A 27,438-nucleotide genomic window follows, 5' to 3' on the forward strand; every position below is an offset into this window, starting at 1 on the left:
AAACGCACTAAATTTCTGAGTAGGGTGCCTTGATGTGCCATCTAAAATCTTCCTACACTGCCCTGCGATTTTCTTGTTAGTGGAGTGTTTGTGCTGTTACAGGTAAGGCAGCGTTCAAGCAGGCTCAGTATACCACTGACTGGTTCTGGTAACGTGCTAACATTTTTTTTTTTTTTTGGGGGGGGGAGATGCTTTAAGCTCATGGTTTTACTGACAAGATGCAGAATTGCACATGCAAACTGCTGCCAGCATGAAACTGGCGATGCTTTGCTAGCCCAATTCCTGCTTAGAGACATCATCCTACAGGTTCATAAAAAACAACCAACCAACCAACCTTGTGCTGCTCATTGCTCAGTCTTAACTCTACCTTTTCAAAGTATTCTTCACTGAAAGATGTTTAAACTGAAAAAAAAAGTCATAATATATCACAGAAAGAAAAGATATTAAAAATGAACGTACTCAGTTTTCTTTCATTTAAGGTACAGAAATAGACACATGAGCTGCACTTTCACATTATAAACACATTAAAATCAGACAGTTTGTACAAAGCACACTACTAAATATGACCCTTTTGAAACATTGCTGACTAGTCATAGAGCATTTAATGTTTACACTCAAATTATGTTAAACAAATTACTGGTGAGGCACAGGGTTTGTAACTACAAGCAAGACTGCATGCAAACCCAGGGCATCAAGCATGTGCTTGCTAGAAGGCGTTTGGGGAGGAAGAGAAGAGATTAAAGTTCACAGCAAATCTTTGAAGAATCTTGTAATATTTTAACAAACTGACTGGCTCATATTCCTGAATATTCTCTGCAATGTCACTTTGCAATCAGAAATAAAGTGTTTTACACCTGAGGAGGATACGTGTATATCAGCCTTCTATTTTAAATCTCCAGAGAGACTGGCTCAAATATTTGCAGATGATGTTCTGGTGTTGTCTGGAAGGTACCAAAATTTTGGAGGATAAGAAAGGGCTTGCTGAGTGAGGTTAAAGGGTAAGTGTAAGCCTGGAAGAAGGTTTGGTTCTTGCCTTGCTCTGGGCTGCTCATGATAGCTGCTCAGGACAACGTGCTGCTACTCCACTTCACAGATGGGATGTGGACACTGCTGGGACACTGCTTCTGCCAGAGGCTGCAGAGCTGAGTTCACGTCCTTCAGAAGTGCTGTCTTCCGCGCGGCCAGGCTGAGCATCTCATAGCTGGTTGTGTGGGCTCCATTCTGCACAGGGTTTCACTGGTAAAACAGGTTATTAAGAGTCCCTTTGTGCACTCTTCTGGCTCCTTGTAAGCTGTCATGACTGCACAATTCTTCCACATTGTTTTTCTTAGCTGGTCAGTTGATAATTGTTGACCAGCTTTTTGTTAGAGGAGTAGTACTAAGAAGCACTTGATCCATCCATGCACAAGAACTGGGCCGGTGCTGCCAGTGTGTAGCTCAAAATAAGCTTTATTACAAATGTACATGACCTTTAGGATCTTCTTAAGATCTTGAAAAATTGACAAAGTGAGAAAGAAACTTCTATTACTTGTATGACAGAGGGGAGGTCATCAGTATCTTTTTCTTCTCTTTTCCAGTATGGCCAGATGTTTGATTTGAGTTTTTTGTTTGTTTATTTTGAGTCTTCTGGCAGGCAGCTTGAGAACTGCTGCAGCTACTGTCAGCCTTACTAAAAGCAGCAGGAGCAAAAATTTCAGAAAATAGTCTCGCTGTGCTGCTATTTTGTAAATTAGTATCAGATACAGGGATAATTTTGTGGACTGAGGTAAAAGCAACCCAAACTCCCTGTGGTCAGATGTCAAGTAAGAAAGATTTTAACAAACACTTTGCCAGTAAGTAGTGTATGCATGCTTTTTATCCCTCATAAACCTCGTTATCACTTTTTATGGCATGCAACATAGTGTAAAACAGTTTATATCATCACCTTACACTACCGCATGTTTTATGGCTGGCTGTGACTAGATAAAGTAAGGCAGCATGGAAAAAGCGAAGTGAAGGAAACTGACCGGTTATAAATTCAGTAGAACTTTAGCTTTGTCTTTCATACAAACAGACCAGAAATGTCTTACAGTGTTGTCACAAGACAGGTACAGGGTATAGCAAAGGTGATGATGTTATGAAGTGCATATACAAATGTTATGTCCAAGAAGAGAGAATCCTGAAAGAGTGTGTTTCTCAGGAGGTTTGCAAAGATCCAAAAAGCCAGACAGGACAGAGGTGTCAGTGACAGAGGTTACAAAAAAAATTGTTGCAGAAATTCATGGGAATGACTGAGGAAGATCAACGCAAAGACCAAGGAGATAGAATCTGTGAGGTAGGTAGGGGTAAGACATCAGGGAAATCTCAGTTGGGATAAGCATTGGAAAACTCATTTTTTAAATGAGTAAACTACAGATGGCGTTCTTACATGCCAGCATTTCAGATTTGACAGCCAGGCTGCACTATGCAGGAGTCAGCAATGAACACCAAAGAAAGAAAGAAAGAAAGCACTAAGTCAGATGAAAGAGCAAGCATCTGTTGGACTCTCCTTAGAAGTCAAAGTGTAGGACAGAAAGTATGTGAGAAGAGATTTGTAACTTACACACAAGTATTTACATATTTTATGGACACTTCCCCAAAATGAAATATCAAAGTAGCTGCTGAAAGGCTGACATTTGATATTACTGTAGCCTGCCAGCCGTAGATTAGCCTGGGCCTGGTCTGCATGCCCAGTCATATTTCACTCACCCTTTAACATTAAAGTTCCACTTCTAAATGAGTTTTAAAAGAATTAGTTGGTGGTTAATACGAGTTACAAACATACTGAACAAATAGCAGTGTGTACATAATTACAAGCATATCCATAGAATGTGTTAGTGATGGTTAGAAACAATCTAGTATGGTACTCTGGGTGAATGAATAATTGTTTAATAGAGTTTCTATAGTTTACTTTAACACGAAGTGTGACTATAGTTTTCTGTCTCAGTGACAAGCCTGCTATAAGGTGTTTGGATGACCTCCTTTGGCTTTTCTGCCTCTTTGGAAGTGGCTGCTGCTACTTTTGTCTTGCAATAACTGCGATAAAGTCAAACTCCCTGTTCCACTACTAGTTCACCATGCACGACTGAGGGTCAGATTTAACTCAAGAGCCTATCAGCCTTGTTTAGAGGTAAATGGACAGCATCAGTTCTGTACAGTGCATGGTAGTTCTTCAATGAACTGGCCCAAAGCAGATGACAGACTCTAGTAATATTTGTAGTCTGGCTGGAAATAAGGAAATCTGCTCGCATTGAGATTTAGTTTAAAGTGCTCGTTTTGGGTGGCTGTGAAATGAACTTGATAAGGACTGCTCTGAGCCGTCAGTTCTCTTCAAACAGAATTGTAACAGTCCAGACAGTGCTGGGTAGACATAAAATTTGAGAGAAACATTTTAGCCCCGGAACTAAAGAAATGTTATCATTTTATATAAAAGCTGCTAATTTCAGATGATATCAAATAAATCTTAATTGGATGGATGCCATTAAGCAGGTGGCCATTACTGTTGGTATTTCTTTGGGGTTTTGTTTGCTTTCTGCTTGGAAATGAAGGATTTCTGTACCTGACTTTTTCCACTGGCGATTCTTGGTGACAGCACTTCTTATTGGAGCTGGGAGGAAGTCATCCTGGATTCCTTGAATACAAATGGCTATGAGAACTGAATTCCAATAGAAAAAAAGAAAGGATAGCAATTGCTTACTGCAGGAGAAGGTGCCTTTGTTGAGTGAGAACTGCAAGATGAATCCTGGAACAGTTTTACCATGTGTGCTACTTCTCTGAAGGTTTTAATTGGCTCATGCCCTGATGAAAGGTGCTCTTTCAAGACTTCTCTCTGTGTACCTTGCTCAGGTAGGTATGTGGATTCTAGGCTGCTCAGGTTCATCTTCCAGTTTGGTTGTGTCTCCTTCTGCCAAGCTTAAGTCGGGCTTGTGCCACTTCAGCTGAAGGAATTTTTCCATCAAGTCAGCTCCCACGTTGAAGACCAGAGCCAGCCAGGCCAAGCCAAAAACAATCCAAATTGCAGTTAGGCTCCTGTATAGTGGGATATAGTGCTTGTTGGGGTTTGTGCCTGAAAAATCCATGAAACTTCACGTATTAATCTTGACTGCTTTGGACAACATACATAGTCATAACCTCCCCTCCTCTCCCCCACAGATGTGCATGTTTACCAAGTTTGTGTGATCTATGGGCATTTTTTATCAATTATTATTATTATTTTCTTTTTCTTTTTTGTTCAAATTTCAGGTTAAGCTTTGAACAGGTGGCACCAAATCTCTGAAACTGAGGCTATATAATAAAAATAGTCACATCTACAGTTATTAGGTCTGAACAAAACCGAGTGTTCCCAGCTGCTGACAAAAGACAAACATTGTCTTGGAATCACACTGTTGAATCCATATTAGCCAAATTTTACTCAAGGGACACACAGGGGATCTCATCTGATTTCAGAAGGTACAGTTTACTACCTCAGTGATATAGTGATTTCTTTTTGTAGTGTGACATACTTTGGTAACCAGGGTTCAAAATCACTTGGAGAATATTATTTGGGAAATGCAGCCATTTTAAGTGTTTATGAAAATCTTAACCCCTAGTTTGGTATTTCCACAAAATGAGCAGTTGGTGCAGCTGATACAGATGCACAACAGCACTGCAGCCATCCATTTAGTCTCTGTCATCCAGGTCATTGTGAAGTTCCATAGTGTCCATGGTCAGGATGGGATGGGTTTTTCTCTCTTTCCCTCCTTTCAGGACATAGTTATGACTTCTAGGGTAAGAGAACTACCCCTTATGAAGTAACCAATCCTTTTTCTTTGTTTGTTTGTTTGATTTTTTGTTTGTTTGTTTTTAAATAAGCATATTATATGTACTGTGTTAAGAGCATTTATTCAAATAAGTGGACAGAAAGGTAGCCCCTTACATGTTTCTATTGCTATGCTTCAGCCTAAATCTTTAAAGGCTACATACTCTCACAAGTTTTTTTTTTAATTTATTATTTTTTTATTATTTTTATTTTTTTTCCACAGCTGTCCTGTGTTTGTTAGCAATATTATCCATACTGTAAGTACTTAGCATGTTATATCTGACAGTATTTTGTATTGGGAATGGTAGGCAATTGCTGAAACAAATCACTATTAGGAGAGCATGGCTCAAAGGCTTAATACTGACAATGAGATTTTATTTATATTCCACCTGTCACATGTGGTTTACGTTCATACCAGCCTCAACATAGTCACTGTTGAATTGGTTGTTCAGTGGCATACATGAAATGAGTTTGGTGACTCTCAGCATAGCTGCCAAGAGAAAAATGTCCATCTCATAAATCATCTCATTACTATCAGCTCTCTTTCTCATACCATATTTATAGTGGAATCTATGCTCTCTGTACTTAAGCTTATACTACATTACCAAATCTCAGCAAAGCACCTCCCAGCGAGGCGAGAATACAGGTAGACAGATAAAATTTATCCATGTTCATCCTTATTATTACCTACTACGTAGTCGCCAAATCCAATGGTGCTCAGGGTGATGAAGGTGAAGTAAAAGCCTTCTCCATAGCTCCAGCCTTCTACGTAACTGAAAACCAGTGGTGGGAACACCAGAAATAGCAAGGTCCCTGTAGTCAGGAAGACAGCCACTGCCAGTGTTTGAACTACCTGAAAGATAAAGGGAAGACGGCAGCTAAATAACACTGAACATCTGTCTAGTGGAAATTGCTGTTTTGCTCTTAATCACAAACCTGCTCCTGCTGGGAGCAATGTCCAAACAGGGAAGGATAAACCAATGCTTTTGTGCACTGCAGGCTGACCTTGCTGTTTATCCTGCACATAGATATTGTACCTAACCACAAATCCAAAACAATCTCAGAATTAGGAAAAAAAAAAAAAAGATTTTTTCAAAGCTTTTTGCAATGAGTTTTTAAGTACACTCAAGTTATATTTTCAAAATTACTATAGCAACCATAGGAATGAAATGCTCACTTTACATTTCCATTCAAATGGAGATGCTCTTGTAATCACTTGGATCCAGTCTTTTAGGAAAAGCACCAAGTATTGCATAACTCATGATACAAAGATTGGCAAGAACAAATTAGGGTTCTCTTTACTGTGACTGCTTCCAAAGATTTATAAAGTGGCTTGCAAGAGCTCAGCCAAAAATATGTTTGGATGAAATTTGAGTGAAGTCAGTTTGCCTGCTTTTATTTTAAACTTAGAAGCATTCAGAGCAGAACTGTTTTCTGTCAGCACGGGGTAGATCTGTGTCTCTCATTACAAACTGCCTTTTGGGAAATGTTAAGGCCAGCTAAGTTACAGCATATGTGGCTGCACCAGATAGATACACAGAAAGGTCTGCGGATGGGTTGCGACAGGGGAATAGTCCAGTGGTTTGATCTAAGAATTGAGGATCAGAAACTCGTGGGTTGCCAGGGAACACAGTCATGGCTCTGGTGAACTTTTGACTGCTGCTGTATAGTCTGATGCAAACTCATTGCAATCGTTTAAAAATGCCCTTAAGGGCATTCAAACCCGAGTAGGATTTTCTATGCATGTGCCTACTGTGACATGATGAAAAGCCAAACCACTTTGTTTATAAAATGGAAGATCCAGGTATCTTTTTATTTATTCATTTATTTATTACCTCACTCTGTATTTTCCCACATATAAAACAGTTTGCTGAGCTCAAACTAGGGAAACTTGGCATGAGGCTACAGGGTGACTTTGACAAATCACTTCTGCATTATGTACCATGTCTCTCCAGCTGTATAATAATCCTGACCTCATTTGTGAAGCATTTTGAGAATTACTTATCGACATGTTATAGTTGATTTCTGTTCTCATTTAGTTCATTCCAGAAGTGTGATAGTATTTAATTAGACAATAAAGATCATATAAAACTCTATACTGAAATTCACACTATTACTTTTTACCCTGGCTTTTAAGAGCTTTCTGGTACCAACATATAAGGTAGAGGAAGTAAGTCAGGAATGAGGAAGAATTGATTTTAATTAATTTCCCAAGGCACGATTAAATTGTGGTTAAAAGGAGATGAAACAATTTCTTGGGAGACGCTTTTCATAGTGAAGAAGCAGATAAAGGTCCAAAGCTTTATCTGTTCATAGGAGTTCTGCCAAAAATGAGGTGATGATTCAGTTGTAGGTAAAAAAAAAAAAAAAGATCACATCCCTGAATTGCCATTAAAAATCTCAGGAAAGATCTAGCTAATCTAGCTATAGTAGCGTGAAAGTTCTTCTGGTGGAAGAGCTGCATGTATTTGAGGAACAGGCATACGTTAGTCAGCTAAGGAACTTCTTGCTCATATAAAGTAACTTTGCATTTGATGGTACCTATATAGCTTCACCAGAAAATCTTTCCCAGTGTAGGTAGAAACTCTGAAATGTTTCAACATATCTAACACATCTAGTCTCCCTTTTTGGTAACTAAAGGGGTCAATACATTGAACTTTTACTCAGAAACATGCATTAACTTTGTTACAACTGATCTTCACATATTTTATATTATCAGTGTTTCCCTTATTCCAATACATCTGGACCAGTTCAGTGACTCACCAATAAACTATAGCTAAAGAGAAGGACGATTTATTTACATTTCAAAAAAAAAAAAAAAAAAAAAAGGAAGGAAGTGCTAAATTACTGGCACAATCAGGGAAGGTAATTCAGCCAGATTAGCAGGCCAATAAAAATAGTTTGTCTTTGCACAATGCAGACCTAGATTCTGAGATAGATACCAGCATAGGCTAGATAATAAGGGCTTGATTCAGCAATGCATGTATGTGGACGTTTTCTGCTAAAGTCACCACAACTTAAAGAGCCGGCTCAAAATTGAGGCCACGCTTGCTTAACAGTTTTGCTGAATCAGGGTCTAAAAAGGCAAATCTAGAGTCCCTCAGGCAAAAACAAATTACTTTAAAGCTATCATATATAAATACAGTATATCAATTTTCTGATATAGAGGGCAATGTAATTGCTGCAGTTCAAAAAGATGTAAGCACTCTCCAGGAAACCCAATCTAGCAGCCTTACTACTATCTAAAGAACAGTTTTTACTAGTTTTGAAACAGTGGAAAAAAAATATAGATTGATTCACGCTGTACCTGGGCACGGCCTGGCTTTTGCACCCATCTTTCCAGCATCATCAGATGAGCATTGAGGCCTTTCCCCAACTGATTAAGGAAGGCCAGGTTGAGCGGCACCCCGAATAAGGCATAAAACACACAGAAGACTTGTCCTGCCACAGTGCTGGGGGACCGGTTACCATAACCTGGAACAAAAAGAGAAAACGGCTAGAAAGACTTCACAGTCAGGCTGCAGGCCGTCATGGCAATTTCCTAGGCTTGGAAGCTTACTTCTATTAAGCTTCAGGGACCTGGCTGCCTGTGATTTTCCACAATGAAATCTGCCTGCAAATTGCCATAGCTTATGATAGACCCCTGTGCATTCACTACTACTAACAGAACATTTAACAAGCAAAATATTACCCTTAGCAAGTACTGCGACTTTCTTTAGGTCTCTGATTTTGTAGTAAGTGCAACTGAGTGCTTTAAAGCAATCTCAGGAGGTACTCCGCATGTACAATATCATATTGTCTGTGCCAAAGAGGTACTTGGCTGTTTTTGCAGGTGTAATATGCTGAATAAACAAGCATAACAGGTATAATTTAAAACTGATAGGAAAACATAATCCATAGTAGTCAAGTTGGTCTTAGAGGTGTATTCTGTCCTCCAATTTTATTTTTCTGTGGGCTTTACAGGACAGCTGGAGGAGCCCCCAACTTATAAGAAAAAAAGAGTTCCTCACCTATAGTGGTGACAACAGTTCCTGCAAAAAAGAAGGAGTTGCTGAAGTCCCAGTTACTGGGATTTGTAGAGTTTCCTTCCGGGCTGACCCCTTTTTCCCATGCTTCCATAAGGACCTAAGGCAGAAGAGGTTAAAGGAGCAAAGATGAGCAACACATTAGAGCAGATCAGGAAAAATGTCTGGAAAAAAAAAAAAAAACAGCAGAGAAGTAAATGCTGCTTTCCATCTTGAGCAAACAGAGCAATAATTGTGCAGACAACTGAGTAGAGTTTGACTAAAATGACCTGAGAGGTCTTATGCTGACATGGTAAAACACTGAAATAGAGCTGGCCAGGAACTAGAACTCTTATCAATGGAGGACTGCCATTGAAGTAGGATTGATTCCGCAACTACTTGAAGGCTAAGGGGAGGGGAATGGAGGGTGTCCCCAGACTCATCAAACTGGGAAAATTAAGTGAAGTTATGCCATAAAAAATACAGACAGTTTCTCTCCTTTCCTTCCTAGCATAGTCATTGCACTCCAATTTTAAATTTGGGCACATGTAAATTCATGCTTGTACCTGAGGGGAAGGGCATGGGGAGCATGCTCATTTCTGTTTCCAGCATGTAAGTACTAGTGAGGATGGATTACTTTTTTAGCTATGGCTTCCCAGTAATTTTCAGCTGATACCAGGCTTCTCCTGGTTTGGAGATTAGCTAATGAAATGTACTTTGCCATTCCAGATAGCTCTTACCAGATGATAAAACTACTATCTGCAAAAAAAAGATCCAGCTCCTATTTGTCTATCAAATACCTTATTAGCTGCCTTAGTGAAGAATGTGTTCCTTTGTTCTCCCTGAGGATACTCTGTATGAAACAGGTTGCCTTCCGCTCAGGGGCTGGAGTTTCAAGAATCTCCTTTTTTGTTACATACCAATTTTGAAGTCCAGGTCACAGACTTCATCATTTTGCCAAATGCCTGAAGGACTTGTGAATTCACACTCTTGCTTCCATGGAATGTTTTATGAAGCAGGACATGAACAGAATTCAACAGCAGCTCCAGCCTTAGATGGTTCCATGAGCATTAGACCAAAGAAGATGTTCTTTCTTGATTCAAATATTGACTACAGCCAGAAAGATTGCTTATCTGATGAACATATCCATGACAAGGTAACTGATTTTGCATTGGTTTGGCAATATTAGCTTATATTATCTGTGCTGGTGGATTGGGGATCCTAAATTTAATAGCTAATGTTATTCTTCATTAACAGCATTGTTCAAGTCCATCAGATAGGCCAGCTAGGCATCATTGTATGTGATCTCATGATTGAAGAGCCTGAAGAATTTCTTTTCAGTATGACAAAGAACTTATCCATTAAAGGCCTGGTTTCAGAATGGGAAGAACTTGACACATGGTGGTAAGTCTATTACTAGTGATAATTGATATGGAAATAGGAAATGTGGGTTGATTCTCAGATTCCAGGATTTAGTTTTTAAAAAGTGGAAGTAAGGAAGTACAAATTTGTCAGCTGAGTGGACTGAATCTAGTGGCTGTGTCTATGAATACTATCACACTTTTTAGGCTGGAACTTCTGACATTATGAACCAGCTTCCTTAACCATACGGATAAAATGTACAGTGAGACAATTGCTTCCCTGCACTAGTTTTAGAGTTAGAAATTTCATCTGGAAAGAATTCTATTCCCTACTATTTGTAAGAGCTGGACTAATTTCTTAACAGGGGTTATAAATGACACGTGAGTCATTTATAGGCAGAAGACTATCGTTGAATACTCTGAAGCTTGGTGCATTGTAGCTGATAATTTGGCGCCCTCAACCGGTTTTGTTTGGAACAGCTGAGGTGTGAAATTGTATCTAACTCAGCTGAGAGGCAGCAAAATGTGATTGTCTGAGAGGCCCAGCAGTCTAAGGAAGCTCCACAGGAGCCAGAGAGGAGGATCTGGGCATCCATGAACCCTCCCTAAGGTTTGTAGGGTACCAGAGATTTAACTAAGCCTTTTAACCCTATAAATTATCCCAATTCGGTTTAGAATGAGATTCAGGGTCTTCTTCTCTACTGTTGTTACCACAGAGCCAAGGGAAAAGCGGGTAATACCACTAACTGGTGTAGCTGAGCTGGAAGAAAAGCAGACTTTTTAGGCATGTAAGCTCTTGAAAACTCCAGTCATTTCCTGGAGAAAGCCAAATGTTCCCCAAAAACATGTCATAGTATTAGTCATCATCAAAACATTGTCCTTGTAGACAGAGTTCAGGCACCTTCTGTTCCCTTTTTGATCTGAACTTCACTGTTTGCTTACACTCGTTTATAGAGTCTAGGTTTTTATGTTGATCTGAAGCATGTGCCTTGGTGGAAATCCTCTGATTCAGACAGTGCAATCTTGCATCCTGTTCAGTGTTTCTGTCAGCTTTAATGACCTGAGAGAAAGAGTTCAAACCATTTAGGCACCCAGCTCTGTGTCTGGAGAAATTTTGAGCATGAAGAAAGTGATAATTCAAGGATTTTTGCCCATTTCTTACAATACTAGAATGACAGGATTTGTCCATAAATAATACCAAGTGAGGGCTTGTAATTTATCTCCAGCCTGTTTTGAGGAATAGATTAAAATGTAATTGAAGATGTCATTAATTGACAATTCATATTGAATAAGAGCTCTTTAGCACTTATTATAAATGATAAATAACACAGCTTATGATGGCTAACCTCATCTTTTGTTTAGAGGCCTGGAAGTGCAGGACTGCCTTCAAGTGCAATAGATGATTTCTGGTAGAAAAGAAGGGCAGAATCTGCGCAACTTTGGGCTGAAGTACCTTGGCAGGGCAACCTACTTCTTGTAAGGTTTTTGTCCCCATGCATAATCTCCATGCAATAATTACTGCGGGAGCTACAAAACATGAAGCTGAAGGTATTATAAGGTAACATAAAGGTTCATTAGCGGTTTTGCAGCTTTTGGGTGTTCATGAATAGATCAAAATAAAGTGGTATGGGAAGGGGCTTGAGAAACCACTGCCTTTCTCTTGTACAGTTAGTCCTCCAATGTTGTGTTTAGCAGATCAATTTATGACATGTTTGGCCAAAACAGTATAATTACTTCTAACAAAAATAATGCTTGAGCCAAAATCATGGGAGCCTGTTCCTCTTACCTGTACGAACTGCTCCAGGGCTTGCCTATCCAAGCATGTGTAGTTCTGCAGGAATTTGAGCTTCTCCAGCTGAAACTGGTCTCGAGAGTGGGTCTCTGCCTGCTTTTCCAGCAGCTGGAACACCATAGCACCGAGGAGGAGGTAAAAGAGATACCCCAGTACCAGCAGTGGAGTCCAGCTGTTCTGCCAGTTGGGTACTGTGAGGAAAGGCATGCTGCTGCTGCTGCTGCGAGTCCCTGCTTAGTACTTACTAGGTTACTGTCCCAAGATCTGCACTACCTCAGGCACCCTGAAATCACACACTGGTGTTCCCAACAACTGTGCCAGAGATTTTTCTAACAAAATATTGGTATCATGCCTATACAAAATGAGACTAACAGGTAAATTTTATCCCTCCACATCCTTTCTCTATCCAGAACAAAAGGAGAGCATTTATAGCTTAATAAGAATGTGAATCATAGCATTTTCCTCTTACAAAAACAACTTTTATCCAAAGATCTCAATGAAATTAATGAAGCCTGACACAAACCCTCTGAGACGGGTACTGTTTTGCAGGCTGGGAAGCTGAAATAAAACTGGCTTAATGACTTACCCAGGGTCATATGAATGTAGAGCCACAAATAGACTCTGAAAATCTTCACAAGTAAAGCCTTACTCTAAACACTAGACTTCTGTACAAGAAAACACTATAAACTCTCTAATTACAACAGACTCCCCAGAACTACGAAGACTATGGAGCTGAATAAATGGAAGAGTCAATAACTGCCGTCTGTACCATACAAACATTGCTGGTACCAGTGAAAGCAGCGTGATGAAGCTCACAAACATCCTGAATTCAGCCTGGTCCCAAGACAGAGCTTCTCTTTCTTTCTTAACCAGAAAAAGATCAGCCCCTCACTGCCTTGCCTGTGGTCCTGGACTCTTTGTCAGATGATTCCACACTTCAACACCCCTTAGTCCACACAGTTAGAGAAGGAATCACTCATGCCTGCTGCTTTCAGTCTCTGTATTGTCCTTTTACGTCCAAATGCATAAGGGGGAAGGAGAGCTTCAGGTTAATCATTAGCTAAAAAAGTATCAGAGACTCACTCCTGGGAGCACTGATGATTATCACACACTGAAAATGAGCAGGACTTGCATATTTTTCTGTAGGAAGACCCTTATGGCTAGAGTCATCCATGCCAGACTGCTTCTGAAAAAAACCTCTCACACAGAGCGAGAAGGCCATGTGGCTAGGGCTGCAATTTTGTTCAACTCTTTCCCATTAAAATGTTCTGGGTACAGACATCGCCTTTGCTTAGTATTAAGAATTGTTTTCCACCTACCTTCGAACAAGAAGTAGTGCTCAGAGAAAAACAATGAAAAAATGTTTTCCTTCATATCCGTATCAGGGAAATCCCTGCCCCTTCCACGTGAACTGTGCTCCTAGCCTGCAGCCAGCCCCCACCCAGAAGAGGATGGCCGATTGGCAACAGAAGGCTTCTTGGCACTGTGGAAAGCAAAGAGTATTGTGGAAAACTCCCAGAAGAACATCTTGGACTTTGTTTGGGACCACTCTGTTGCTGTGACTGGGGGACAGAAAGCAATCAGTAGAGATGTGCAAAATGCAAGGACACAGAGCTTTGGTGCTCTGGCATGGATTTTTTAGCTGAACTGACACACCATAGCTAGAAGTTACAGTTGCATTGATTTTGCCAAGCACAACAACATTATGAACCAAACTGCTCTGATGAAACTGAGATATCCAATTTACTTATCACTGATGGAAGACCTTCTCATAGCCTGTGCTGAGGATGACTGGCAATTTTACATCTGGAGTATCTAGCAAGAACTAGATACTGTCTTCCATAATTAAAAGGTACAGCTTGTTGTTCCGTGCCTTGTGAAATATTGTGGGTAAATGAGCCTGGGATGTTGCACAACTGCCTATAAGACTAGCAGGGCTGTCTCTGGTGAGAGATCCAGATGTTTGTTGCGTTACAGTTTGGAAGACCTACTTCTGCCAGTCCAAGAGAATGCTAGCCTACTGGTTTTCTGGAATGGATGCAAACATATGCACATAGCTGGGCTGGGACAGATTCCCACAGTTGAAGTAGATTTCACAATTAAAGGTACTAAACTATTCAGTTATTAATGATCAAATAAAGCACTGAACCTTTTTTATGTCCCATTCTGCTCTATTCAGTTCAATAAAGCATTCTAGCTGCTACACTTAGAAGTCTAAATTATTATGCCTTAAGAAAAAAATGTCTGCCTAGACTTAGTTTTAGGATCTTAATTTTCTGAAAGCTTTGGAAATTAAGTCACTAAAATTTTCAAGTTGTGCTTACTGCTAATCATAGAAGTTTGGATATTCCTACTTAAAGTATTTCAACATTAGCAGTGTTGGACAAATGAAATGATTTCTAATAAGCTTTCAGAGGAGGTGTTCTCATCTTTACCATGGCTATTTGAAAAGCACTTAAAAAAATAAAAATCAATTAATGGGAAATAAGCAGCTGGAGAGAACTTTGAGAGGCACATGGAATATGTGATAAGATGTGTCCTGGAGATGATGTAGAAAGCTCTGCTTCTGCAGACAGAAGCAAAAAATAAAAATAAAAAATCGATTATATGTGCACTAGAAACTGAAGAGTAAATATGCAGTTAGGGGATGAACAACTTCATAGCTGAATGACCATACAGATAAATGCAAGAGCAAAATCACGAGCACATGTTTAAGAAAGTATTTTCACAAACTTGCACAGTTCCACAGAGGTAAAAGAATAGAATAGCATGTTCTGAAAATGTGAAAGGTAACAGTCTGTAAGTCACTGATGTTGCCATATTTACTCCCACTGAAAAGCTAAAGAAATATGTATCTGTAGATTTCAAGTTATGGAAATCATCAATATTCTGTCTCCAAAACTTTTTTTTTTCTTTCTTTCTTCCTAATTTTAGGTTACCACATAGGAATAAAACAAGATTCTGTGCAGTAACCCAGAAGTTATGTCTTGTCGCAGGTAAAAAGAAACTCAAATATATAAAATTGAAATTAAAGAGAAAACTCATGGTTTCTGAATGAGTTCTAAATCCAGAAGAGTGAGCTCAGCATGCCTTACCACATTGGAAATGAAATTTGGCTTCCAGGTAGAAAGACTAATAAATACTATACCAAAGTAATAGTGTTAGCAGATCCCTTTTGACGATGGGATGGCAAAGCACTGTGTCTAATCTAACTTCTCTTATAGTTCTATAATAGTCTTCTGATTAAAAATAAGTAAAAACCAAGTCCACAAACTTTAGAAATAAAAATTCATGACAGAAAAAAAAATGTTCTTGACTGTAGCTAAACTTGGAAGTTGACTGTTACTCAAAGATCCTACTGTTCCAGTGCTCCCTGCCAATGCTAAACACAAGAGTGCATTTAGTCTCAAAGCTATGGAATGAATTCTCACAAAATGTATTTTGAATCCAGATCTGAATGTGACCTCCTTGATTAGTTCTTCAGTTTTCCTATCTTCCTCCCTCAATGCTATTGTAATAGATGACTGACCCAGTAGGATCTGACTTTCCCCAGAGAAAATCTGAGCCCTCTGGAAAGGACAGGTACCAAAATGACACCCCGGCCTACAATCAAGGTCATGAATGACCTTATTTATATTACATGGAGCTAAATAAAGGATTCAGAGTTCTCCAATTACTTCACCTATTGTTGTTACAGTCCCTAACAATTCTTAAACATATACAGATAATAAATAAAATTAGGCCTAAAATAAATGACATAGTTTCCTCACTCTGTGTTTCAAAAGCCAGAAAAAAATGCCATTGTGATCAATAGGAGAATAATTTATATAGATACAAATAAGATTTTCTAAAATAAGTAATTCAGTGTTTGAAAGATACCTTGGTTGATTCTGTCATCCTCAAAAATCTGATGAAGGATGACTTTTAGGACTAGTTTTCCTGGAAGAAACTTCTCTGAACAGAACTAGATGACAAACTGGATGCAAAGATCCAGGGACCCATTCTTCTTCAGGTTATGCACTACAGCTTGAACAACTCATACGTGGAAATACTGAATTGTTTTGAATTCGCCTTGCTCCTTGAATGATTTATGTCAAGTGTTAAGGAAATTATTTAGAACCATGTTAAATATAAATAGCAGTAACTTAGTGCGTTTCTTCAGGCATGTCACTGCCATCTGGCAAGTTTCTACTTCTGATTTTGTTCCCACTCCAAATTTAAGCCAGTAATTTTGACTTACTGATTTACACTCACATAGGTGAAAACATGGAGCATTTTCAGATAAAGGTTGCCTTACTGGTGAGGTTTCAAAGCAAACATTACAGGAAGTGAAACAGAAAATAATATCAGAAGATCATTTAACATTGATTTAAACAACAATAAAAGTGATTACTATGAAATAATCTAAAAATAGAAGTACAATTATTGTGGTTATTAACAATGAACTTTGAAAAGACAAACAAAGTCTGTACAGAGCTACCAAAAAAGCTATATCTAGCAAGGCATTCCCAGATTTTCATCTTATTGACATCATTTCACCAGATGGATATTTGGTACAGGTTGCACTTACAAGATCTTAACACTTAATTCTGATGAAGTGCTCTGAATTTATACTACTAACATAAAACACTTGCATCTTATAATTTATCAAACCAATAAACCCTCTCCATGGGAAGATATTACAATATATACTTACCCTGTTAATGTGTGTGAACCTCATTATTCCACTTCAAAGCCTCTTTCATAACAAATACAGAAGTGAAAACAGGAGATTGAATTGGGTGTGTCCATCTTCCAAGCAAAATAAACTCAACATAAGGTTATGTCATTTTCTCAAAGCTGGTGAGCTCAAGGGTTTCACTAACATGGCACCAGACTGGGCATAGATCCCTGGCAGATTCAGCATGAATGAGAACAGGCCCTTTAGCCTTCATTACAAATCTACATCATAACCTGTCCCTCCCAGACACTATATTGTTGTAGGAGATGTCAGTGGATGTCTATCCTGTCCTATAATAAACCATATGGAAAGATTGAAAATGCCTTGAAATGAGAAATGAGATGAACCACAATGTCTGGCATGAATTAATCCTGGAAGTATGTGTATGACATCCAGCACTGTACCACTACTGCCCCAAGAAATTTCCACAAACAAGACTGGTTGGATTAGCTCTGGTTGGAGATAATAAATATATTGTATTTACCATATAAACATTTAAACAACCAGGAACTAGTTATCACTGTGAATAGACAGGAGTCGGCCATGTATGAGAATCTCTATACTTTGTGACAGTATTTTAAAGGTGGCTTAGGCAAGACTCAGGTCCATTATAAAAGTGGGCCACAGACTGTTTCTTCAGCATGGTAAATGCTACGGTTATTTCCAATTAATCTAGACATTATATGAAGATAGATTATTAAAACAAGTAACTTTGTTAATCTGTGGACAAACAGACTTTCTTGAAGCAATGAATTCTTTCATGAAGAGAAAAGGACAAAAGGACTTGTAGGGGAACCCAGTTGCCTTCTGACAGCTATAACGCCATCAAGTAGATGGAGCCAAGCTTCTCACAGTGTGGCATAATGGGAGGCAGAGAGACAATGGCCATTACTTTAAATAAGACAAGTTCAGACTGGACATAAGGATTTTTATTTATTTTTTATTTATTTATTTTTTTTTTTGTGGTGAAGTCAAGCATTGGAACAGATTGCTTAGAAAGGTTGTGCAGTGTCCATCCTTGGAGGTTTTCAAGTTCAGAATGAACAAAGCCCTTAAGAGATTGGTTTGCTGTCATAGCTGATGATGCTTTTAGCAAGTGTGTTTTTTAGCTTGTGACATCCCTTCCAGCCTGAATCTTCTTATGGACCTAAAAGATAATCTTTGAAGAGTAGAAGCAGTTTTTCAAAAAAATGTATGCTTTATTTCTTAAGACTATTATGTATGAATCAACAAACTTTTCTTTCCACAGGATACTATGGAAATATTCAAAAGAAGCAAGAAAAAGTTTCTGCATTTGTATTTATTTATATTGTTTTCTATTATTATGTTTTCTATTTTGGATGCATTCTTGCTGAAGCTCTTATTATATATTTATGTGTATAGTCTTAATCTGAGAGCAAAATCAGGCATTGCAATCTCTCTGCAAATCAGGCATGACTTTACCGATAGTGATTAAATTTCACATTGATTTTACAATATTGTAAAAAAGAAAAACAACCAAACAGAAAAATACAGGTGAGCAAACACCTTAGGTGTGGCAAACTGAGAACAAAAGACTGGATATGTAATAATCAAGAAACAGCAGTGTAACATTGGTCATACCAGGATAATACTGAGATTGTTCTCTTAACCAGTTACTGAAAGCTCTTGGAAATGCTTCAATGTCAAAATAAATGAGCTATTGTACCAGTAATACTCCTTTGGCCAACTCCAAATAAATTCACTGTAATGGAGATTTTACTGAAATGAGGAAAAGACAGCTACTTCACCCAGCAATGGTTTGGAACCTCTGATTGGTTCTTCTTTAGCTTGCTGGGTTAGATGGAGGGAGGATGGTGGTCCTTAATGAAGCGATATAAAAATGAATTCAGTATATATATAATGGAATGTGTATCTATAATAGAATGACCTCTGAAGAAGAAAAATAAAGACAAACTTCCTAGCAGAATTTGGGCAATATAATAAAACCTCCAGCAAAGCAGACATATGAAAGGGGGAGATCAAATCCTCAACTCTCTCTTCTTTTCTCAAAGCAACAGTAGATCTGACTTTCATCTCACCTTGTACATCCTACAGGCTGCATAAAGTTTACCAATTTATGTGGTAGCAGTGCTTATTTTTACAGAAAATTGAAATGCAGAAAAAAGTATAACTTCAATATTTCTTTATTGATTTCATCTTAGTTGTTAATTTGATGGATATCTTCTGTAGGTTTGAACACATCAATTCATGATGTACTTCTTAATAACTATGAATTTGCCACCGAATTCAGTGTCAGCAACTTAAGGACATACATCTTTGAGATTGATATGAGACTTCTGCCAGTATACTCTTGTGTTTTTATATGACCAACGTAACCCCTTCCAAATGGGTGACTGTAAGCTTATTGATAGCATGAAAAACAGCAGTTTCAATCTGAAAGTATGTATATCTCAGAAGAATTGACTCTGTTTTGCGTTGCATTTTTGGACTTGTTTTGGCCTGAAGAGTAAAGTAAGTTATTGCGTAACCAGGTATTATGCAATAAAGTAATATTGAGTCAATAGTGAAGTTATGTTGTATATAATATATAAATGAACTTAGATTTTCACATCTCATCTCGTTATGTTTTATTTGTACAATTATTTATTTGTACAATTTATTATGTACAATTATTTGTATATTCATTTCATTATATTCATTTTTGCTATAAGCCCATCAAGTGTCACTGTTTAGTCTGAAATCTGGATATTTTGGGAAGGTTTATATTTTGAATAACATTTAGTGTATTCAAATGGAAGAAAAACATTTTGGAAAATTTAAAATGTAGAATTTATTTCAAATAAAAATGAATTTTCATATTAAAGTACAATATCAGTATTTTAATGTCAGTATTTTAATAATCAGATATGAAAATTATTATTTATTGGGGAAAAAATAAAAAGCAGAAAAGGGTCCCAAAGGAATTTTGTAGGATTTTGTAATTACTATTTTTGCAGACATCTCTAGATGCCAACTAGATGTAAGTAACAAAGCTTTATGCAAATCCACAGACAAAACAGGTCAATTTCACCTGAATTTCTTCTCAAGTTCCCAGTACACAAAGGAGAAAAATACCAATCCATCAGTAACAATAGAAGTTCCCCAGACTAAAGATGTAATGTTCTTATTAGATAATTTTAACTTTTAGAAAGCATTAACACATTAGATAATTTTAGTATTGAGAAAACTGATAATAAATTCCCAATAAATAAACGTATTCAGCAAACTCCTGATCAGTTTTTTTAGTTTTGCTTAATTTTAATGCAAGCTGAAGATACTGAGTGCAAATTTTCTAATATCATTCCCTTGAGAAATGGATTTCGCTGTCAAATACAAGTCACTCCTATTCACTTTCTTACCAGTTAAATCTGTACATCCAAAGTAGTCATTTGTACCTGTTTCTAAACAGAAGAGGAAGGTAAATAATAAAGGTCTTTAACAGATTCTAAAAGGAAATTGTGGACTGCAACAAGAACTTCATTTGTTCCCCAAGCCTGAAAGGAGATAAAGAATACTTTAGATTATATTACAGGATGTTTTATCAGTTTTAAAAATCACAAATGCAAAACAAAAGAAAGGAAAAATAAGGTATTTTAAAACTTTTAAGTTTTAAACTTTTAAAACTTTTAAGGCAAAAAACAACAACAACAACAACAACAAAAAACATCTAGTCTTCTGCATTTTCATTTCTCTACTTCAAGACTGACCAAGGCAAAAAAATCATATATTTGCAGAGTACTCCTTTCTAAAAAGCTTTCCAATTTTGTTGTTACAATGCTTTACCAATCTCAGAAAGCCCCTGTGAGTGTACCTGCTTTAATTCATCTCTGGTTAGAAATCAAATGGTAACAAACTACGAACTGAGCTAATCTTCCCTGAGACCTCTCATTATCTCCTTTACATTACTGTCACTAAGGATATTGAGCATTCCCATGCTTTCTGTTTATGAAACGTATTTTCCACTCCATTGGCTTCTGCACACATTTATCCTCTTTTATTTATTTCTTTTTTTCAGCTAATGCAAAGTGGGGCCCTCAGTTTGCTTCTAAGATATTGATATAACTGTTTGTAAGAGTCAGGATCAATAAAGGAAGAGCAAAGGAAAGAGCAATATGTTGACATTTTTTAGACCTAGTGGACTTTGGTTTGGCTGAACTTATGCCTTCTCACTTTGTTTCCTACACGGCACACTGTGTAATAATCATGCAAGGAGTACATACATTTGCGTGTTAATGCAGAAATTCTTATTGAACAACTCAGCTGCAGAGAGCTGGACTAGGAGTCAGCACACAGCTTCTGTACAAAGCTGTCTGACTAAACTCAATGGCTCTGGCACAATTATTTCTTTCCATTTTATCTTGTAGATGTTTGAGATTTATTGAGGAAAAGTTCTGTTTGAGACCAATAAAACTTTTTTTTTTCTTTTTTTTCCCCACTGTATTTGCTCTTCTTCTACCCTTCCTCCCTACTTATCTGCACTTTACCTCTTTTATATATATATATATATTATAAACAAAACCAAGTCCCCATCCCCACCTCACTGGAAAAAAAAAAAAAAAAGTACAACCCTCAAGTTCTCATTTGCTTTGGATGCAACTATTATTGGAAATTTCTTGTAGTATACAACCCTAAAGAAGTTATTGTGACTCTCTTCTTTTAGCCTAGGAGTCTAGAAACAGGTCAAGGAAGAGTGAAGTGATGACAGACAGAAAGAATAGCCGAGAAGAGGCAGTTAAGCAGTGTTTGAGACAAGCTCAGAAGCTTGCTTGAGATGAAGCAAGAAGTCTTGTAGTTAAATACACCCAATGTGAAACTTTTGTCCCTTTAATTTCATGGAAGATCAGAGAAGAAAGTGGTGAGCAGTCTGAAACCTTGGGGACTCTACCCGGTCGTGTCCTTTACTCCGTATATTGTGCCAGGCTGCGCACACAGGAAAAGGGAATATGTACCACTATTAGAGATATGGGAGTAGGGGAGGCAGTCACTTAGACCATTTTCTTATCCCAGTTAGAAAAGCTACCTCAGCACTTCATAAATATCCTCAGGTTCCATCATGGTGCTGAACAGCAAAGTACTTCCTTAGCGGTCCTGGTCCCTTCATCTTGCTACATCAGAATTAACAAACTTTTTGATCAATGGCTCCTGCTCCATCTTCCAGATCTGGGAAGTCTTCCTTTCAGTCCAGGAAAAGAAGCCTTTAATCTGCCAGGTTGACTCCAAATCCTTCTCAGAACTTGCTGCTGAGCTGTTTCATATCTATGACACATCAGGTCCCCAAGTGTTTATAATATGCAGGTCATATTTATGAATCCTCTTTACTCTTTCCCCCCTGCTTAGTGACTGGTTGCGCCATTCAGCTCTGCACTACCAGGATTGTCAGAATAAGCACTGTGTAAATGCTACTCCATTCATTGTCAGGTACTTAGGCCAGGATGTAGCCCATCCTGTCTAAATGAACTTCAGATGGATTTTTAAAGTGTTGACCCTCCTTTGTTCTGCAAGAATACGATTCATGACTTCAGGCCAGATAGTTGTCAATGTTGATAATGCCTAGTCCCTTCTGAAACTGATGTATGATGCTAGGTAATAGCCTGTGGCTGAAAAGCAAGCAGGATGGAAAAGGCATTTGAGAGAGATGTTCCTGATATGGTATGATTTAGGAGATAGATGATCACAGGACAAGATGTGCTTGATAGATTACTGTATACAAAATGGATCAGATCTGGACACTCTAAAGGCCTGAAATGTTTGTTGTAAGACACTTATCTCTAACCTACTTCTGGTGAGCTGCCTATAAATTCAACTTAATTTCATTTGCAGAAGAAACTTGACAACAGCTTTTCTAAATAAAGACAAAAGGGAACCCAAAGCCTAAGTGTGTTAAGTGTTTGCTTTGGATGAGTGTAAGGGGGCTGTTTTTTCAGCCACTGTGTGTTTACCTGACAGTTTTACCTGATAAGCAGTGTGATAACAAAACCCCACTTTGTGACAGTGCTAACACCATCTGCCAGGTGCTGATAGCTTGCTGAATAATGCTGTCATCAGCGCTCAAGTGCTGATGGAAAGTTATTGCTTCACTAGCCACTATTGCTTTAATCTTCTGTCTAATTGGTTGCTGCAACTAAAAACTATTATTCAAAAAAAAAAAGGAAAAAAAAATAAAATCACAGATTGCTTTTCTTTATAATAACAAATTTCTTTCAGGCTACCTTGCAGCACCACTATTGTGTATTTAGTGCTTTCTGCTTCCTGCCAATTTTACTAATCATACTGTAGAGTGAGCTAACTTTATTACCTACCTATGATTTCTCTCAGTAACTGATTTGGTGACAAATATCCATAGAAAGTTTTACTAGACCTTGATATAATGAAATATCCTTTAATAATATACTCTGTTAGACACAGCGGGCTAGTCTGCTTGATGAAGTAGGGTGCAATGTAATCATTTGCATAATCTTTATTTGTTGTTAATTATTACAGCTAAATTAGTACCAGCTGAAAACCAGGCCAGATAGTAAACAAAGATTTGGAGGTATTTAAATTACTGAGAAACCACATTCAAGTGCATTTTCAAGTGTAAATAAATACACCGTGCTGGCAGCACAGACACGCGTGATGGTGGTTGGTTAAAACAGGCAGCCTTCATAGTTTTAGGTTGCAGCATCGAGCTACTAAAATAAATACATGTGAAGAACCTCAAGAGTTTAGAATGGCTGAGGATATAATGTAATATAACTTAAGCCAGAATCAGTTCTCACTTGTGTCAGTGTAAATGTGGACTAAAGCTATTTTGGCTTTAAAATGCTCTACTGGAGATTTTTGTTTGGCCTCCTATTTTTTTTGGCAGGATTTACCTTTCTTTTGCAGGATGTTCTGTCTTGCTTTAATAAAAGCTAGGATGTCAGCATCAGTCTGGCTGTCTCCAGTTAGAGGAATAGGTGTATTTGAACTTGGTGAGGTCCTGAAATGAGAAAGAGTATTTGTGGTTTCAACTGAGTAAGGTTATTTTTCTGTTGCTTTATCTCTCTTCTTCAACATGGAGGACTTCGTTTTCCAACTAGAGATGTATAGATGTTAGAGAGGGCATGGTTCAAAGTAAAATCAAGCTCAGGACACCTAAATGCTCTTATGTAGGCTCCTAAGATCAGTTAATAGCTTTTTAATTTGCTAGGGCTACATGCTGATTGGTTATAAAACATCTCCCAAAGGATTAAAAATATTTTACTGCTGAATCAAAGACTTACCACCAAGTGGAAAGGCCTTGCATAGTGAGTTTACCAAAGAAATGATACAACATGCCATATGTTTGTTTGTTTCAGGAAAAAAGGCAGCTATTTATTTGAACAGATAATTAGTATCTTTGCCTACTGTAAGGGAATTAAGTTTTCATCCATACATGGCAGTAAACAAGCACATGATATTCACGACATTTGCTGACAGAGGTAACTTCTTTGTGCTGTTAAGTTTCTGGCCCGGACCAAGCCCTTGTATCTATGCAGTTAAATCACTGACTTACATCTGCTTTTGGATAGACCCTCTGGTGGTATAAGATGATGTAGTACAAGGAAGCTATTTTAATCAGCTAAGAATTTGGCCTGGTGTCTTTAGCCTTGTGTAAACATCAATGTTAGAATCAGAAATATAGTGATAAAAACTACAATATGAAAGCACAAGTGGAATTAAAGGGAGAAAAAATATTTTCACATATCCCACCTTTCTAATTATAGTTACTTCTGATGTTTCTTACTGTCTATTGCAGTAAAAAGTAATTGTGCCTAGCACAAAACAGAAGTCTGACATCCTTGTCTTTGTGCTACTAATTAAGTCCTCAGTCACTGAATTTGTGAACCAAAACGGAAAAAAATGCAGAAATAATAAATGAGCTCAATAAAATATCTCTTATGTAATGTACAAGGAGAACTCAAAATACCAGCAAAGGAGCAATAATACATAAATAAAAAATATACAATGTATTTGAGAAAATGCTGTCTAAATTCCATTTTAACTTCCTTTCTTCTGTTTTTTTTTAAGCATAAATGCAATTTTAAAATGTTATATTTGGGGGAATGAACTCTTCCATATTTTTTGGTGTTGTTTTGGAAAATGAATGAAAAAAAACACACCTTGTTGTTTGTTCTTACTTCTGCAGTTGGAAAAACAGTAACTTATCCATATTTTCCTAAGGGCATTAATAGACCTGTTGAGCACAATGAGAATGTAACTTCTGGAAGTATACTGATTTGGTATGATGTTTTGGTGGGAGAAAAGAACATGGAAATGAGCATGTTAGAAAAAACTAAGAGCTGTCAAAGAAAAAAAACATGACGTTATTTTTGCTGGGCCTGACACACCCAGGCTGCTGCTATAATTTTATTATACTAGAATAATTTGTAGGAGGGAAACTCAAAATATTTTAAGGATACACAGGAAAACTTATCTAAAATTTCACAAAAATTTCAAAAGGACAAAATCACGAGAATGAAAATTTTCTACACAGACCCTGCATTCTGTGATAGTTATATACTCTGATCTCTCTTTCTTTCAAATGTTTATATTTACTCTTTCAGTCTCTTTCTCTTGCAGGAGAAGAAACAGTCATGAGTATTCATGATCCCATGGGGGTGAATACCTCAGGCCAAAAAGAACCCATTTCTTTCCTATTGATAATGCACCTATGTGCGTAAAGCTATGGGACAGCTTGTGTTGTTTTGGAAGTTGGAGGAAAACCTGCTATTTCCACCTTTTTGTGTGTGTGTGGTTTAAAGAGACTGTTTTTATAGAGAGTGATAGAGGCTTATCCAGGTGTTGTATTACTGGTTTGCATTTTCCTCTGAATAACCCTTCTTACCTTGTTTTTGAAGTTGAGTTATTAAAATTATTTGAATTGTTTTTCCCAGATGTCTCTTCATTAAAGCTGACTCTTGTGGTTTCTGAAAAGCTGGAATGGGAGCAGAAATGAAAGGTAGAATATAATCCTTGTAGAGGGAATGTTAGTACATGCTAAGTAACCACAAAGAAAAGTGTTTTTCAACCTTTTTTTTTTTTCCTATATTTTTTGTCTATATAAAACACTTGTTTACTGGAAGAAAGAGTGCTTTCAGTTGAAGCCATGTGATGATTAGGTTTATGTAGAGAATGTGACTACTAAGGAATGACACATAAACTCATAAAGATTATGCTTTTAGTATTTGCTTTCTAAGCAGGGCTTGTAAAGCAGTTTGATGTGCCTGATGGAGATACAGTTTGTAGAGGTATATTTAGTTCTCAAACTATTAGCCAAGTGAGGCCTTAGCTCATTTTCCATTCTTTCTTTACTCAGGCAAAACTATTACTGAAATTGGTGGGAGACTGAATAAAAACTCAGTGAGGACTTGTTGATGATAGCCAAATATATTGCAAACGGCTGTTGTGCATTCCTGTCCCTGCAGATACCATCATCAAGGAATCTCTCAACTAGGAAGGAAGATTTCTGCCGTGGGATGTCAGGGACACTCTCTCTCTGGGTGTTTGTGAACACTGCTGTATCTGGTGACAATCCTATGAGAGTAGAAATGGAATTACTCAGTTTTAGGATTTTTCCAGTAGATGGCAGGATTGTCAAGTTCTTGCTTTTCAAATTCTGCAGTAGTTTGTTCATTGTTGGCGGATGAATTGATATTTCTGGCACAGAACTTGAAAAAGGAAAGAAATTTATTACTAAAATTTTACTGTATTACACTGTGCCAGGTTCACTTTTGCAGAAGATATTGTGCCCAAGAGTATAAGTCATTTTCAAATGAACAGCTTTAGGTTTAGTGAATGTTTCTCTTTAACTCCTCAAGTCCCATACCATTCACACCTGCCTAAGTGGATTAAATAACATCAAGACTCAGTCTAATTCAAGTAAAGCAATATCATATTTAATGTTAATAACATTCCAGATTTTATTATGCCTACATATTACAAGAGCTAGGAAGGATGTGTGATGTTACTACCTACTATGCGGTTTAACAATATCTGGGAACTCCAGATTGTAGTTCTGCTTTAGGATTTCCTGTTTTTTTTTTTTTTCCACTGATTTGGCAGTTCTTAAAAATGAAGTGATCTAGGGCCTTAAATTCCATTTTCTATAAGGGCTCTGTGTCTGTGCCCTGAGGTACCTACGTATGATGGTTTAATAAATCTTAACACATCATCTTTGTCAGGGAGTGTAGTGTTAGGACAAGGAGTAATGGCTTTAAGCTGAAAGAGGGTAGGTTTAGATTAGATATAAGGAGGAAATTCTTTACTCTGAGGGAGGTGAGGCACTGGAACAGGTTGCTCACAGAAGCCATGGATGTCTCATCCCTGGAAATGTTCAAGGCCAAGTTGGATTGGGCCAAGTTGTCCCTGCCCATGGCAGAAAGGTTGGAAGTAGATGATTTTTAAGTTCCCTTCCAACCCAAACCATTCTGTGATTCTATGATCTGAACCATAGCAACCATCCATGATTGTGTTCTTTGCCTGCAACAAATGTAATGTGTAATGTGACTTAGCGTGATTCTTTTTCATTTCCATAAGCTTCTTTGCTTTTTATTTGCCATGAACTGAATGTGTAAGTTTATAAATACCGTGATACATCAGCTGATGTAAGTAATTTTTATGTTGCAGTAATTTATATGTCTGAACTCATGTCTCATTCATTGAATTCATTGAGTTTCAATGAAAATTCTTCTCCAAAATTGTTAAATCACTTTTTTAAAATG

General features: G+C 37.6%; 2 protein-coding genes across 4 annotated transcripts in view; both read right to left on the bottom strand.

The window, feature by feature from the left end:
• Positions 1-3,720: 3,720 nt before the first annotated feature.
• On the bottom strand, positions 3,721-12,229 carry LOC121067981 (potassium channel subfamily K member 16-like). Its single transcript, XM_040552997.1, has 5 exons — positions 11,968-12,229; positions 8,827-8,941; positions 8,124-8,290; positions 5,504-5,669; positions 3,721-4,084 (listed from the first exon to the last, which is right to left on the bottom strand). The coding sequence occupies exons 1-5, from the start codon at positions 12,178-12,180 to the stop codon at positions 3,861-3,863; spliced, it is 885 nt and encodes a 294-aa protein (XP_040408931.1). The 5' UTR covers positions 12,181-12,229; the 3' UTR covers positions 3,721-3,860.
• A 6,614-nt stretch (positions 12,230-18,843) lies between these two features.
• KIF6 (kinesin family member 6) overlaps positions 18,844-27,438 on the bottom strand; it is a 172,224-nt gene continuing 163,629 nt past the window's right edge. For all 3 annotated transcript variants that reach the window (XM_040552993.1, XM_040552994.1, XM_040552992.1), the window contains 3 exons: positions 25,563-25,652; positions 23,569-23,675; positions 18,844-20,208 (listed from right to left, as the gene is read on the bottom strand). In XM_040552993.1, coding sequence (XP_040408927.1) covers positions 20,192-20,208; positions 23,569-23,675; positions 25,563-25,652 — 214 coding nt within the window. In that variant the 3' untranslated portion in view covers positions 18,844-20,191. The remainder of the gene's footprint in view (positions 20,209-23,568; positions 23,676-25,562; positions 25,653-27,438) is intronic.

This window comes from Cygnus olor, chromosome 3, assembly GCF_009769625.2.
Source record: "Cygnus olor isolate bCygOlo1 chromosome 3, bCygOlo1.pri.v2, whole genome shotgun sequence".
In the NCBI taxonomy this organism is placed as follows: Eukaryota; Metazoa; Chordata; class Aves; order Anseriformes; family Anatidae; genus Cygnus; species Cygnus olor.

Coding starts and splice junctions, on each gene's coding strand:
- LOC121067981 (XM_040552997.1), bottom strand. CDS start 12,180: ATGCCTTTCCTCACAGTACCCAACTGGCAGAACAGCTGGACTCCACTG. Junction 8,942..11,967: donor CCCTGGAGCAGTTCGTACAG/GTAAGAGGAACA, acceptor CTTCTGCCTTAG/GTCCTTATGGAAGCATGGGA. Junction 8,291..8,826: donor AACTGTTGTCACCACTATAG/GTGAGGAACTCT, acceptor TTTTTGTTCCAG/GTTATGGTAACCGGTCCCCC.